Source organism: Mya arenaria, chromosome 14, assembly GCF_026914265.1.
Source record: "Mya arenaria isolate MELC-2E11 chromosome 14, ASM2691426v1".
NCBI lineage: Eukaryota > Metazoa > Mollusca > Bivalvia > Myida > Myidae > Mya > Mya arenaria.
In genome coordinates, this window is record NC_069135.1 from 8,033,776 (window position 1) to 8,051,452 (window position 17,677).

The window sequence follows — 17,677 nt, forward strand, 5'->3', positions numbered from 1 at the left end:
CTTAGAATAGAATGCTAAATAAGAACAATATTTAATTGTGTTATGGGTCATCAAACCAACTTTTGCGTTGTAGTGATTTCTTAAAGTGTATATCTTTATGTGGTCATTTGATATCGAGCCTTACGGAAACTCGTTTAGAATTCGGAGTATCCAATAATCGTATTCCTCACATAGCAGTATTCACCTCATTTGATATGTTTTAGACACCCATTACCTTGCTAATGTTCGTCAAATTCGCTGATAGTTTGGTTGCACGAAGACCTTATGATGAAGCGTTAATGGGTTTACCAACCTTAGGACTTTCTGCTGGAAGGCATCTCTATTCAGAGCAGAAGAGGCGTGATATAATGTATAATAAATTGCTAAAACAGAACTAATAACGCACGCCATGTAGGTTTCAAGTAGTACAAGAGCGCCAGCGTATAGATATGTTCCCAGGTTCCCAGGTTTGGTGTGAAGGGCAGCTGGGGGGCGGCCCTTTATAACGAGATGGTGGAGAACACGGGGCAGAAACTTCCTGCGGATTTTAGAATCAGCTGAACGTATCCAACGGTTCGACAACTATTTAAATTACAATTTGTTTATGTACACGGATAAACATTTGAACGTCATTTGAATAATGTGCTTTCGTAACGACGTCATGTGAATGACGTCAAATTTAGTATTCAACATCCGCAATACATGGTCTCACTTGTGAACATGTATCTTACGAAATTTAGGTAATATCATAATGAAAATTTCAGAATTACTTCCTGAAATGTCATTTAATTCAAATACCTTAAAACATTATAATAGTAAATATAGGTCCGAAGGATCAAAATCGCGTGATGCGGCTCATATATCGGTATATTTAAAATTCGTTTTGGAGTTATTGATGCCCGTTACAAAGCTATTAGACCACGTTATGGAACAATAAAATCTACGTAAGCTCCAATTCTAAGTGTGAATCGCAATATTCAAAAAGTTATACAACTCCTTAAAAAGTTCAAGCTCTTTAGATGGATAAGAAGAAAATTAATATTATCGCAGACTTTTAAAAAATAACTAAATTATTAGTTTAGATGTTTCTGAACATCAGAACAGAACAGATAAGAACATAACAGAACAGAGCAGAAGTTTATTCAGACTAATGAAATGAAGCATCTCGTCAAACAAAAGTATTCAAAACACCAAAAAATTGATATCATTTCATACAAGTGGACATCGTTGAAATAAACTTGGTACATTATAATTTCTCTCTGAACCTAAACAAGATGACAGTTATTGATACTGAAAAACAACAATCATTTTTTTTTAAAAGAAAGAATATATATACTATTCACAATTTAAGAAATGCGTAGTCACCGTCTGCCAATCAGAAGTGATATACATGTACTTCTCCGCTATCTTATTATTGTTGAAATGTTTACTCAAAGCGTTTATTACACTGCTCATATTCATGCCAGCTATGGTATTTGCTCATTTTTATCATCTTCATGTTGCACCTGAAAAATGTTTATTCTGAAACACGTTGTATTACACGGTTTACGGTCGTCAATTATTACCTATTTAGAAATGACGTATAAACTAGCAAATATTTATATAAGTTAAAAGTCAATGTTATTAAGATGTGACCACTATTGACCTACTGGACTGATATGTGTGGGTTTTGATATGCGGGTACACGGTCACTATCTGTCGAGTCATGATCTAGAACATGAGTCCACAGAGGGGCAGCCTTTAATAAGTGGACAATTTATCACTTTGGTATCAGTATAGCAGTAGCGCAGCGTCTCTTTAAATTACAGGACTAGTTTTGAGGTAAGAACATTGTATTCCTTTACTTATGATAAGTTTATTTACATCACGTCAAAACTATTATATTAATTAATCAATCATATATAATTGGATAAGAGGCCAAATTCAACCAATTCCTTAACTGTTTTAATTCATTGATAAAATGTTTATGGTTTTGTATATGCTATTCTTAAAAATGAAAACACCAATTTAAAGCTTTAGCCTTTTCAAGAATATAAAACTTTTATGCTTCAGTTAAAATACTTTTAATTATCTTAAAATGCTTCTGTAATAAAAAGCCTGCAGTTTTGTTCATATCTTATCATACAGTTAAATAAGTGCTTAAAAGAGTGTAATGCAGATACCGATATGTTATGGGTGGTATTCAACTTTCAACTTAAGTTAATCTTATGGTCAAACATCACTGACCTCCTTCAGTATATCGGTCAGTTATTTATAACAGATAATCCGATTAGCTACACCGTTCTTAGATCCAATAAAGGCCAATATCGAATACCAGCCATGATATTTCTTTAGCTAAGTGATGTACAATATTATTCAAACAAACTTGCGTCATAATAGTTACAGCGCGTTCTAACGGCCGTTAACGGTAGCCTAAAGAAATATGTCAATGACGGAAAAAGTCTTTCTTTTATTTTAATAATAACGTATGCCTAACAGATCAGCACCACAATGCCAAGCTACAAGTTGACCTACTTTAACGTACGGGGTCGAGCGGAGCTGGCGCGGTATCTGTTCCTCGCCGCAGGACGGGATTTTGAAGACTACCGGATACAGAGGGAGGATTGGCCAGAACTTAAACCTAGTACGTTCATACAGTATCAATAAAGATGTATTACAGGGGCACAATATGGTTGTACACTTGGTAGATGCACAAAGGAAACGTATTAATTTCAATTATAATTATGTTGAACTTATTTGCTTACATGATAAGAAAGCATTTGATTTGTGTACAGATTAACGTGGCCGCTATAATTCGGGATTTCAATTAATATTTGCGTTGCCAGAAAATCCCCAGTTAAAAAAGCGCCAAAACATTGCTCTCTTTTAATAAATCATATTCTTTTTGTTTTGATCATTTGAGTCAAACAAATTAAACATATTATTATATTAAAACTGCGTATTTTAAAAGAGTACGTAAGTTTAATTTAAGTCCAATGTTTGGTGGTAAACGGTTATACAATAAAACTCAAGCCCAGTAGTCAAAAAAAAAAATCTCTTTAAAGGTACATATACGTGTCTGTTCCACCGAAGTAGCTAATTAGTATGTAAATTGTGGATGAATTTTAACGAAAACAAATGCAATTTCCAACCCGGATTTCCTAAAACATGTTACTCGACGAACCAACTACCCGCTAATTTCACCGAAATTTTCCATACTAAAATGCATTATCCCGCTATTGCATTATCAATTCAACACGTGTGCCCAAGAGAAATAATATATTTATCACGATATAGGTGAAATGGAAGTCAAATGTCGTCCAACAGAGCCGTGCACACGATTTACAATCTTTGTTTATTTCTTTACGCATATGCCGACATGGACATTGCGCAACCGGAAATTATTCACGGCGCATGTGTTGGTGCATCTACGATATAGTTGCGTTGCGTGGGTAAATTTGTTCGTGTATACACATACTAGCTGGCATGTATATTTATTGTAAACAAAGTCTGAAAATTGTTATTTGCGTGTACGGCTCTATGCCAATTAGCTAAGTTGCAGTTACCACATCATATTCTTACTAAACATTAATAAAATAAAAAAAAAATGATAAAAAAAACAAAAACAAAAAACGGACAGGGGCATGGTGTGTCAAAACAACGCAACCTGCCCCTGTGGCCTTAACCAAATCTCCTGGAAGCAGACTCCTGATAAGATATTTGTCATTGTGATTTGATTATTTCTTAGTTGTTATATCGCTATGGGTATTATGTATTGCGTCATTTACAATGACATTGCCGCCATCCTAGCTTTATCCGGATTCTTATGTCTCCATGTGTATTATTTCTTGTGTAACTGAAATGGCATTAACACCATCCTAGCTTTATCCGGATTCTTATGTCGCCAGATGTATAATTTCTTGTGGAAAGTAAATAACTTAGCCGCCACCTTAGCTATACCCTGGTTCTCATATCGCCATAGCTCCATGGTAGAAGTAGGGTTGATTTCCGGACCAAAGCAGTACATTATTGTGTTGTGAATAGTTGATGTTGTTTAGTGTTATTTCATATTTGCTGTGGTTGTTCAAAGTTAGATATTCTGTCATTAAACAATGTGATAGGCTTAATAACTAATTAACCTGACCCTGTAGTTTCTAGTATATGGATTATTTCGTACGGCTTTTAATTTAGATAGCAATTAAGGAATTGTATACAGAAAGCGATCACAGAATAGTTCTGTAGCATATACAGGTTAATTGCAGTCCGCTTTGATGACGTAATGACATTAGTATCGTAGTTGACAAAATCCCATCAACTTCATGAAGAGTAAGGTTTGTGCTTAACTGATAACTTGTCGACTCATGACCAAACATGTCTATCGTTCGTGATAACGCATCTTCACACTAGTGCACATTTTGAACGACATAGTAAGACGTAGTGAGTTGAAGCTTTGGTAATGGTATCTCATTGACTATCCCAGTGCAGTTACCCTCACATATCAAACCATAAATCCATTGCACACGATTGACTGACATTGCTCTATATCTTGTCTTCATATTGGAGTTATCGTTGTCAATTAATGATAGACTAAGTGTAAGAGTTGGTCGCTCGCACACTGGTTTAACCGCCTTTGAAATAAGTTTCCTGACATTCCCAACTCTAATACAGATGTGATGTTTTAATATGTTATAAACTGTGAACTTTTTAGTACATAAAATAAATCTGAAGCATTTATGTTAAGTTAATATGTATTGGAAGCATTTAAGATTTGATATACTTTTATATATGAATATATAAACCAGATTATTATTTGGTGCATCGTAAAAGTAGTTTTTTACATGACCATTTAGAATATTTACGTCATGTTTTATCCTATTGTTTAAATATGTGTAGTTTAATTTCATGTAAGTAAGTTATTCATTGAAATTAATTGTTCCAACATGTATAAGTATACGAAAGTCAAATGATATTGTTGTCGCCCACTGCACAGTATAGTTGTAATGTTGATATATTTATTATCAACATAAAACAAAAACTGTAAAGTTAAAGTGTTATAAAATGCTCTGTTCTTTTCTGTGAAATTTTGGTTTTGTGTAGCTATTGATCTTTAAGAAATTAAACAAGATTACATTAATGTGTTTGCCTGCATGGCATCTCCATGTTGTTTCCATTCTCATATTAATCGCCTTTTATAACTAAAAGTTTACAAATCAATTTAACAACTTGAATATATTCAGCGAACATCATTGAACTAACAGTTGTACCGACATTTATCAGTACGCTCGAGCTAAGCATTAACGTTTAGTCAATGTTCTATCAAAGGGGACGTAGATGACCCACAAATATCTCTCAATATTTCTGCAGAAACGACGTTCGGTCAGTTGCCCATTCTGGAGGTGGACGGGGAACAGCTAGCACAGAGCAACGCCATAGCACGCTACCTGGCCAGGGAGTTTGGTAGGTTGCTACCTAAACAAATTTCAGTGAAGTTTACTGTAAATGAATGCTTAAATTAGTATCATTTATTATCTTTACAACGTTTGCACGACTTAACAACGACAGTTTCATAATCCGTATTTTAAAAGGCGGGTATGTCTGTTGAATAAACATCAGTTGTAAACATTTAAACAAATCAAAACTCGTGTTGCATTATTCATTTCAATTTTTTTATGATTTCACGTAATCAATCGAACGGGTGTTTAACTATTTACATTAAAATATCAATTACTGAAATCACAAGCAACATTAAATAGTTTTGTTTTTATTCAAATATAATTATTTACGTTTTTCAAATTCACAAGAGGTTTAATTTGGCGACAGGTTATACACCGTATGCATTGACAAAAACATGTGTGTATATATATGCACGCAACTGGATATGTTCCGATCCAATATGTATGCCTCTATCATTAAATTTATGCTTTAACACGCTCGAGTGTTTTTTTTTTCTTTTTCTTTTTCAAGACATGGCAGGAGAGAATAGCTGGGAGCAGGCATTGTGTGACCAGACGCTAGAACTCATAAATGATCTCATTAAAGAATTAGTCGCAGTCTTCCTAGAGAAGGATGAGGCCAAAAAGGTAACGGTGTTTCCTATTTCATTGCCGTCAAAACTGTATGTATAAGTATTAATGCAACAGTCAACTGTAACCACGCCCTCCCCCCCCCCTCCCAGGTCCGGGGGTATACCGGCGAAAGCGGGCGAAATGGCCGTGTTTTTTTTCATTCCGGGTGGCCCCGCAGTGTCAAGTGAATGCGGTGGTTTTGTTTTGCGCCGAAAATAGCGGGGGGAATTTATCCGGGATTGGCTGGACCGGAAGTCAAAGTCCCCGCTATTCCGCCGACCTGGGGCTGGGGGAGGGTGTGGTTTCAACCGACGGGTGCATAACACCTTGTGCCACTAACAGGATTTATCATTTTAGTGTTCGTGTTTTTATTTTTGGTGTGTAAACTACAAATTTACATTTGATCAGGATAGATGTGTGAAAAAGAAACATTATTAAACTGCATTTACAATTATATTCTAGGGTGCCGTCATGCACTGTTAAATAATGTTACACATGGTATTCGTTACTGTTGGGTTAAATGTTTTTAGGATCTTTTTGAAAAAAAATAGTTTATATCCTTACATATCAATTTACAGGCCTTTTTGTTGTTGTTTTTGCGTGAAATGTTTTTTAAAAAACTATTCTTATAAGCCTAAATTCAAACATATTTAATGCTATTAGTTCATGTATTACATATTTAAAGATTTCACATCGACCGCTTAATAAAAACGGATTTATAGCTGATCGTTGAAACTCTTGTAATCATGAAGTCTAACGTCAAGGCCCAATGTACAGGTCGCCAAGGTCGTGTTCACCAATAACAAAAATGGAGTGTACGAAATACGTAGCTCTGATTGGATTGTTTAGAACAAAAAGTAAAAATAGTTTAATACAGCCAGAGCGATAAATCGATCTGCAACGTCTTATTCATAATGTAAACAAAAAAGCCGCCATTTTTATGTAGAAATGTAAGTTTTTGTTCAGGTTCAGGTTCATAGCTATATTTCTGCTTCAAGTTAATTCTATTAACGAAGATGTTGTCATACACTTACCTTTTTACATCCAAGATGACGGCTTTTTGTTAATAATTTGAATGATGTTGTGCAGGTCGAATACCAGCTCTGGCAGAAGTATTGTGGGAATTGGAGAATAAAGACATGTGCTGACTGATTGATTTAAGATATGCTCGTACACTGCCTTGTTGTTTTATTCTCAAAATTAAAACCAGAGATAATTACTTTTGTTGCTGTGAATGCATTATTGTTTTTTGTTATTCCATACAGGCCGAACTGCAGAAGAACGCTGGTGAAGTTGTGTTCCCAAAGTTTCTGGGCATTTTTGAAAGTATGCTTGCCAAAAATGGGAAATACTTAGTTGGAAGCGGGGTAAGTTTTTAACATTTACCGAAAGAGATAGATAAAAAGATATCTTCGTTTTATTAAAAAGGTGATTTTACAATGGGTCAGTACACGAAATACATAAAAAGGTACATGAAACATCTATAATAGCATTATACCAACTTCCAGAACAACATACATAGTTTAGCCTTAGTTGCGTTTCTTTGTTGGCATTCAGCAAAATATTAAAACAAAATACTGGCTTTTTTCAGCTGACGGTTGCTGACTTGGCCCTATATGCTGTTTTCGACACACCATTACAGAATGTACCGAATATGATGGATAAAACACCAAAATTAAAAGCACATAGAGCTATGATTGAAGCGATCCCGAAGATTAACGAATACATTAGCAAACGCGAGAAGACGGACATTTAATAAATATTGATCGATGGGAAAGACAAACTCGTGCGGCAGTTACATAGAAGAGAATTACAATCGCTCTCATTTCAGATATTTCTTTCGACTGATATGATCAGTTTAGGCTGAATAAAGCTTCAGGGAAATTTATGTTTGTGCTTAAACGATAAATCTGTGTTTTAAATGGTCGGCTTCATGTTTTAAATGGCCAGTGTCGTTCGTTACGAAATTTAAGGAATGCAGAACATAAAGATTGAGGGATATTTGACTGGTTGGATTGGAAAAAAAAAAAAAACGAAAGAAACTTTATCCATTGGTTAAGTCCTTGTTTTCCAGGTTTTGAACTGTTCAGATTTTATATCTGTTTAATTTCTTAAAAGGCACCCGACAAAGTGCATGGGTAACAGTGTTTATCTTTCAGTTCTGTTGAAGTATTTGTTCACACTTTCTTTGAAGCTACATGTAGGTCGATTCGAAAAATTCAGCCATGAAGTAATAAGAAAATTTGCAAAAACTCTTTTAAAATTTATTCATCTATTTTTCCGGCATTACGAAATACATTTAAAACTCACTTAAATAAAAAGCCAATGCTTTATATTATTTCATATCTGAATTGTCGCCTTAATAGGAAAGAAAATGACTTTTTATTTAGATAAAAGATGGTGCGTCAGAAGTTTGGTAGTAAAGTATTGTTAAGATAGGCAAATCGAAATTAAAAAAAATGCATTGTGATAACATATATACAACTTTTATAAAAGTTTTTCGTCGGGTATGTAATTCTCAAACAGTGTAAAAGACATCCTGTGATTCCACTTTGTGTGATTTGATACCACAATGCCATAACCGGTCGCAGGCTAAAGATATGTCACAAATAAAAAGACGTCATAACACTGAGGAAATATCTAATACAATGAAAGCTGCTGCAGGGACAAGCTCAGTAGTCAATAAAACACAAACTAGAATCCATGTTAAAGGGCAGAAGATATAAAGGCTCAATCGACGTTGAACGAGGGATACAAACGCACAGACACCACAAAAAGACCACACAGATCAAACGACGTTGAACGAGGGATACAAACGCACAGACACCACAAACAGACCACACAGATCAAACGACGTTGAACGAGGGATACAAACGCACAGACACCACAAACAGACCACACAGATCAAACGACGTTGAACGAGGGATACAAACGCACAGACACCACAAACAGACCACACAGATCAAACGACGTTGAACGAGGGATACAAACGCACAGACACCACAAAAAGACCACTCAGATCAAACGACGTTGAACGAGGGATACTAACGCACAGACACCAAAAAAAGACCACTCAGATCAAACGACGTTGAACGAGGGATAGTAACGCACAGACACCACAAACAGACCACACAGATCAAACGACGTTGAACGAGGGATACAAACGCACAGACAACACAAACAGACCACACAGATCAAACGACGTTGAACGAGGGATACAAACGCACAGACACCACAAAAAGACCACTCAGATCAAACGACGTTGAACGAGGGATAGTAACGCACAGACACCACAAACAGACCACACAGATCAAACGACGTTGAACGAGGGATAGTAACGCACAGACACCACAAACAGACCACACAGATCAAACGACGTTGAACGAGGGATACAAACGCACAGACACCACAAACAGACCACACAGATCAAAATAGCGTGATAGGCAGCATTTTTGGTAGACACTTCTAGCAATTGCTACGGTCTGACTGTTGCACGAGCAGTTTTAACCCTAAGAGCATTGCGATATTTGCGGAAATAAACACTAACCGCCGGTATTGCAAGGGGTGTTCTACGAAGCATCGCGTTTTATAGGTCATTAAGTACAGATAATATTGATTTTCGTATTCACAACAAGTTATTATAAGTCATTGAGGTTCAGAGTAGCTCCGAACACTGACACTGACAGGAGGTATCTTCTAGCCACTGAGGCCACGCAACGATTTGGGTTTTGCATCGTCATAACGATCAAGGGCAAGCTGAGGACGGTAGCTGTGATTTGAAACCTGTTGCAGTCGATCAGGGGCAAGCTGAGGACGGTAGCTGTGATTTGAAACCTGTTGCAGTCGATCAGGGGCAAGCTGAGGACGGTAGCTGTGATTTGAAACCTATTGCAGTCGATCAGGGGCAAGCTGAGGACGGTAGCTGTGATTTGAAACCTGTTGCAGTCGATCAGGGTTGCTGAGACGGGATCTTCATGATTCTCCAACTAATAAACGTTTTTGGCTCGTGTGTATATAGCTGCGACAATTCCTCGAAGTTGCACACATTTTATGGCCGACCCGTTTAACAACTAGTACATATCGTTAGCTAACACATGAGCGCCATTTACTGTTAGTTAACTCACACATGAGTGAAATTTACTGTCCGTTAGCACACACATGAGCGCCATTTACTGTTAGTTAGCTTTCACATGAGCGTCATTTACTGTTAGTTAACTCACATATGAGCGCCATTTACTGTTAATTAGCTTACACATGAGTGCCATTTACTGTTAGTTAACTCACATATGAGCGACATTTGCTGTTAGTTAGCTTACATATGAGCGCTATTTACTGTTAATTAGCTTACATATGAGCGACATTTGCTGTTAGTTAGCTTACATATGAGCGCCATTTACTGTTAGTTAACTCACATATGAGCGACATTTGCTGTTAGTTAACTTACACATGAGCGCCATTTACTGTTAATTAGCTTACACATGAGTGCCATTTACTGTTAGTTCACTCACATATGAGCGACATTTGCTGTTAGTTAGCTTACATATGAACGACATTTACCGTTAGTTAACTCACATATGAGCGCCATTTTCTTTTAGTTAGCTTACACATGATCGACATTTACTGTTAGTTAGCTTACACATGAGCGACATTTACTGTTAGTTAGCTCACATATGAGCGCCATTTACTGTTAGTTAGCTTACACATTAGTGACATTTACTGTCCGTTAGCACACACATGAGCGCCATTTACTCTCCGTTAGCTTACACATAAGCGACATTTGCTGTTAGTTAACTCACACATGAGCGCCATTTACTGTTAGTTAGTTACACATGAGCGACATTTACTGTTAGTTAGCTTACACATGAGCGACATTTGCTGTCAGTTAACTCACACATGAGCGCCATTTACTGTTAGTTAGCTTACACATGAGCGCCATTTACTCTCCGTTAACTCACACATGAGCGCCATTTACTGTTAGTTAACTCACACATGAGCGCCATTTACTGTTAGTTAACTCACACATGAGCGCCATTTACTGTTAGTTAGCTTACACATAAGCGCCATTTACTGTTAGTTAGCTTACATATGAGTGACATTTACTGATAGTTAGCTCACACATGAGCGTCATTTACTGTAAGTTAACTCACACATGAGTGACATTTACTGTCCATTAGCACACATATGAGAGCCATTTACACTCCTTTAACTCACACATGAGCGCCATTTACTGTTAGTTAACTCACATATGAGCGACATTTACTGTTAGTTAACTCACATATGAACGCCATGTACTGTCCGTTAGCACACACATGAGCGCCATTTAATGTTAGTTAACTTACACATGAACGCCATTTACTGTTAGTTAGCTCACATATGAGTGCCATTTACTGTTAGTTAACTTACAAATTAGTGACATTTACTGTCCGTTAGCACACACATGAGCGCCATTTACTCTCCGTTAGCTTACACATGAGCGACATTTGCTGTTAGTTAACTCAGACATGAGCGCCATTTACTGTTAGTTAGCTTACACATGAGCGACATTTACTGTTAGTTAGCTTACACATGAGCGACATTTGCTGTTAGTTAACTCACACATGAGCGCCATTTACTGTTAGTTAGCTTACACATGAGCGCCATTTACTCTCCGTTAACTCGCACATAAGCGCCATTTACTGTTAGTTAACTCACACATGAGCGCCATTTACTGTTAGTTAGCTTACATATTAGCGACATTTACTGTTAGCTAGCTTACATATGAGTGACATTTACTGATAGTTAGCTTACACATGAGCGTCATTTACTGTAAGTTAACTCACACATGAGTGACATTTACTGTCCATTAGCACACACATGAGAGCCATTTACTCTCCGTTAACTCACACATGAGCGCCATTTACTGTTAGTTAACTCACACATGAGCGCCATTTACTGTTAGTTAGCTTACATATGAGCGACATTCACTGTTAGTTAACTCACATATGAGCGCTATTTGCTGTTCGTTAGCTTACATATGAGCGACATTTACCGTTAGTTAACTCAAATATGAGCGCCATTTACTGTTAGTTAGCTTACACATTAGTGACATTTACTGTTAGTTAACTCACATATGAGCGCCATTTACTGTTAGTTAGCTTACATATGAGCGACATTTACTGTTAGTTAACTCAAATATGAGCGCCATTTACTGTTAGTTAGCTTACACATTAGTGACATTTACTGTTAGTTAACTCACATATGAGCGCCATTTACTGTTAGTTAGCTTACACATCAGCAATATTTACTATTAGTTAACTCACATATGAGTGCCATTTACTGTTAGTTAACTCACACATGAGCGCCATTTACTGCTAGTTAGCTTACACATGAGTGCCATTTACTGTTAGTTAGCTTACATATTTTAGCGACATTTACTGTCCGTTAGCACACACATGAGCGCCATTTACTGTTAGTTAACTCACACATGAGCGCCATTTACTGTTAGTTAGCTTACACATAAGCGCCATTTACTGTTAGTTAGCTTACACATGAGCGCCATTTACTGTTAGTTAGCTTACACATCAGCAATATTTACTATTAGTTAACTCACATATGAGTGTCATTTACTGTTAGTTAACTCACACATGAGCGCCATTTACTGCTAGTTAGCTTACACATGAGTGCCATTTACTGTTAGTTAGCTTACATATTTTAGCGCCATTTACTGTCAGTTAGTTTACACATGAGCGCCATTTACTGTTAGTTAACTCACACATGAGCGCCATTTACTGTTAGTTAACTCACATATAAGCGCCATTTACTGTTAGTTAGCTTACACATGAGCGCCATTTACTGTTAGTTAGCTTACACATGAGCGCCATTTACTGTTAGTTAGCTTACACATGAGCGCCATTTACTGTTAGTTAGCTTACACATGAGCGCCATTTACTGTTAGTTGGCATACACATGAGCGCCATTTACTGTTATTTAACTCACTTATGAGCGCCATTTACTGTCCGTTAGCTCACATATGAGCCCATTTACTGTTAGTTAGCTTACACATGATCGCCATTTACTGTTAGTTAACTTACACATGAGCGACATTTACTGTTAGTCAAATTACACATGAGCGCCATTTACTGTTAGTTAACTCATACATGAGCGCCATTCACTGTTAGTTAGCTTACATATGAGCGACATTTACTGTTAGTTAACTCACATATGAGCGCTATTTGCTGTCAGTTAGCTTACATATGAGCGACATTTACCGTTAGTTAAATTACACATTAGTGACATTTACTGTCCGTTAGCACACACATGAGCGCCATTTACTCTCCGTTAGCTTACACATGAGCGAAATTTGCTGTTTGTTAACTTACATATGAGCGCTATTTACTGTTAGTTAGCTCACATATGAGCGCCATTTACTGTTAGTTAAATTACACATTAGTGACATTTACTGTCCGTTAGCACACACATGAGCGCCATTTACTCTCCGTTAGCTTACACATGAGCGAAATTTGCTGTTTGTTAACTTACATATGAGCGCCATTTACTGTTAGTTAAATTACACATTAGTGACATTTACTGTCCGTTAGCACACACATGAGCGCCATTTACTCTCCATTAGCTTACACATGAGCGACATTTGCTGTTAGTTAACTCACACATGAGCGCCATTTACTGTTAGTTAGCTTACACATGAGCGATATTTGCTGCTAGTTAGCTTACACATGAGCGACATTTGCTGTTAGTTAACTCACACATGAGCGCCATTTACTGTTAGTTAGCTTACACATGAGCGCCATTTACTGTTAGTTAACTTACACATGAGTGACATTTACTGTCCGTTAGCACACACATGAGCGCCATTTACTCTCCGTTAGCTTACACATGAGCGATATTTGCTGTTAGTTAACTTACACATTAGTGACATTTACTGTCCGTTAGCACACACATGAGCGCCATTTACTCTCCGTTAGCTTACACATGAGCGACATTTGCTGTTAGTTAACTCAGACATGAACGCCATTTACTGTTAGTTAGCTTACACATGAGCGACATTTGCTGTTAGTTAACTCACATATGAGCGCCATTTACTGTTAGTTAGTTTGCACATGAGCGCCATTTACTGTTAGTTAACTAACACATCAGCGCCATTTACTGTTAGTTAACTCATATATAAGCGCCATTTACTGTTAGTAAGCTTACACATGAGCGACATGTACTGTTAGTTAGCTTACACATGAGTGACATTTGCTGCTAGTAAGCTTACACATCAGCGACATTTGATGTTAGTTAACTCACATATGAGCGCCATTTACTGTTAGTTAGCTTACACATGAGCGCCATTTACTGTTAGTTAACTTACACATGAGCGCCATTTACTGTCCGTTAGCATACACATGAGCGCCATTTACTCTCCGTTAGCTTACACATGAGCGACATTTGCTGTTAGTTAACTTACACATTAGTGACATTTACTGTCCGTAAGCACACACATGAGCGCCATTTACTCTCCGTTAGCTTACACATGAGCGACATTTGCTGTTAGTTAACTCAGACATGAGCGCCATTTACTGTTAGTTAGCTTACACATGAGCGACATTTACTGTTAGTTAGCTTACATATGAGCGACATTTGCTGTTAGTTAACTCACACATGAGCGCCATTTACTGTTAGTTAACTCACACATGAGCGCCATTTACTGTTAGTTAACTCACATATAAGCGCCATTTACTGTTAGTAAGCTTAGACATGAGCGACATGTACTGTTAGTTAGCTTACACATGAGCGCCATTTACTGTTATTTAGCTTACACATGAGCGCCATTTACTGTTAGTTAGCTTACACATGAGCGACATTTACTGTTAGTTAGCTTACACATGAGCGCCATTTACTGTTAGTTGGCATACACATGAGCGCCATTTACTGTTAGTTAACTCACATATAAGCGCCATTTACTGTTAGTTAGCTTACACATGAGCGCCATTTACTGTTAGTTAACTCACATATAAGCGCCATTTACTGTTAGTAAGCTTAGACATGAGCGACATGTACTGTTAGTTAGCTTACACATGAGCGCCATTTACTGTTATTTAGCTTACACATGAGCGCCATTTACTGTTAGTTAGCTTACACATGAGCGACATTTATTGTTAGTTAGCTTACACATGAGCGCCATTTACTGTTAGTTGGCATACACATGAGCGCCATTTACTGTTAGTTAACTCACATATAAGCGCCATTTACTGTTAGTAAGCTTACAAATGAGCGACATGTACTGTTAGTTAGCTTACACATGAGCGCCATTTACTGTTATTTAGCTTACACATGAGCGCCATTTACTGTTAGTTAGCTTACACATGAGCGCCATTTACTGTTAGTTGGCATACACATGAGCGCCATTTACTGTTAGTTAACTCACTTATGAGCGCCATTTACTGTCCGTTAGCTCACACATGAGCCCATTTACTGTTAGTTAGCTTACACATGAGCGCCATTTACTGTTAGTTAACTTACACATGAGCGACATTTACTGTTAGTTAAATTACACATGAGCGACATTTACTGTTAGTTAACTCACACATGAGCGCCGTTTACTGTTAGTTAACTTACACATGAGCGCCATTTACTGTTAGTTAACTCACACATGAGCGACATTTAGTGTTAGTTAACTCACATGTGAGCGCCATGTACTGTCCGTTAGCACACACATGAGCGCCATTTACTGTTAGTTAGCTTACACATGAGCGCCATTTACTGATAGTTAGCTTACACATGAGCGCCATTTACTATTAGTTAACTCACACATGAGTGCCATTTACTGTCCGTTAGCACACACATGAGCGCCATTTACTGTTAGTTAGCTCACACATGAGCGCCATTTACTGTTTGTTAACTCACATATGAGCACCATTTACTGTTAGTTAGCTTACATATGAGCGCCATTTACTGTTAGTTAACTCACACATGAGCGTCATTTACTGTTAGTTAACTCACATATGAGCGCCATTTACTGTTAGTTAGCTCACACATGAGCGCCATTTACTATTAGTTAACTCACACATGAGTGCCATTTACTGTCCGTTAGCACACACATGAGCGCCATTTACTGTTAGTTAGCACACACATGAGCGCCATTTACTGTTAGTTAACTCACATATGAGCGCCATTTACTGTTAATTAACTCACACATGAGCGTCATTTACTGTTAGTTAACTCACACATGAGCGCCATTTACTGTTAGTAAGCTAACATATAAGCGCCATTTATTGGGTGTGTTTATAAATGAGCATCATTTACTGTTAGTGATATTACTAATGTCATTTTCTGTTTGCGAATTTACATATCAATGGCATTTACTATGATTTTGTAGCGCTCTTATATAACTCAAAATAAAATAATGCAGTTGAGGGAACTGTCATTTAAAGCTTTTTGATATAATGTTAATTACACATTGGTCACTAAAGTAGAGCTGAGTTCCCCTTAACAATCTCAAAATCTCAAAAACGGGTATTCCGGCACCACTTCAATGTTTCGATGCCACAATCAAACACTTGCCCTAGCTGACATAGACGTTTAAGATAATGTGAAGAATAAGCAAGTAATTATCTTTAAAGTATCGTGGCACTATTCCGCATTAAGGACTCATTATGTGACCAAGTTTCGACATCGATTAAGGACATTCGATACCTTTTTTGACGATAAATTTAAAAAAAAAACAGTTTAATAGCTTGGAGCTGAAACAGTGCGTGAACGATAGAACGTGATGTGTTAGAAACGACCATCCAGAATATTTCAAGAACAAAAAAGTTAAAGATCACCAGATTCTTAAAATCGTTAACATAATGGCTTGAGCTTGATATTCTAAAAACGGATATTTAATGGTCTTGGTCTTTTCTAGAACTCAATTCTTGAACAGTTCTTGAAATGTTGTGAAACAGTTCAATAAGTGGGTTATAGAACAATGCAATAACGTTAAATGGACGTATCAAATCATACAAATGTTGTTTTTTTTCCATTTCGTTCCCATTGGGCAATGTACTTTATGCATTATCTAGCTACTAAGATATTTTACTTTCTGTTTGTAAATTTATTGATGGATGTACGTACTCTCATTTCGGTTTGTTGAAAGTATATTCTTTACGCAATGCAATTCATGGTACATGTAGTTTGTCAGATTAACCTTGGCCATGACGCAATAATGTTTCAAGACATCAAAATAAATCTTGATACACACGTTGCCAAGGTCAATACATACATGTTGCCAGGGTCAATACATACATGTTCCACTAACGGATACAACAGACGAGCGGTGGCGTTCGTGTTACTCAGTGTTGTCCGTGTATGTGACATTTACATGTATTAGTACAAACATTATTCACCAGTATACATGGTGGGATATTTCATTAGCTCTGAAAATATTCTCCCTACCATAGAAACATTTCAATCTGCCTTTTCAGTACATCTTGTAAACTGTCCCCTGAAGTGCGTTTAGTACTTTGGTTTTCTAAATGAAATCGAATGCAAACCTATCGACGGGAAGGCGACATCGGTGAACAGTTAAACAGGAGAAATGTGGACATAATTGCATTTCTTTCCATTTCTGATACTGTGATTTTTTCAAAAGCTATCACGAAGGTGAATACAAATCTAAAGGAAACCATGTTTTA

The 17,677-nt window shown here is 37.0% G+C and overlaps 1 protein-coding gene across 1 annotated transcript; it reads left to right on the plus strand.

The window, feature by feature from the left end:
• The first annotated feature begins 1,666 nt into the window (after positions 1-1,666).
• LOC128218160 (glutathione S-transferase 1-like) lies at positions 1,667-7,911 on the plus strand. The gene is made up of 6 exons (XM_052925732.1): positions 1,667-1,800; positions 2,458-2,602; positions 5,323-5,415; positions 5,923-6,038; positions 7,289-7,390; positions 7,615-7,911. Exons 2-6 carry the CDS (start codon positions 2,470-2,472, stop codon positions 7,777-7,779), a joined length of 609 nt encoding a protein of 202 aa, XP_052781692.1. The 5' UTR covers positions 1,667-1,800; positions 2,458-2,469; the 3' UTR covers positions 7,780-7,911.
• The last annotated feature ends 9,766 nt before the right edge of the window (positions 7,912-17,677 follow it).

Excerpts from the sequence above, each read along its gene's own strand:
- LOC128218160 (XM_052925732.1), top strand. The coding sequence starts at position 2,470 with ATGCCAAGCTACAAGTTGACCTACTTTAACGTACGGGGTCGAGCGGAG. Across the intron at positions 6,039-7,288 it reads AGAAGGATGAGGCCAAAAAG|GCCGAACTGCAGAAGAACGC; the intron begins GTAACGGTGTTT and ends TATTCCATACAG. Across the intron at positions 7,391-7,614 it reads AATACTTAGTTGGAAGCGGG|CTGACGGTTGCTGACTTGGC; the intron begins GTAAGTTTTTAA and ends GGCTTTTTTCAG.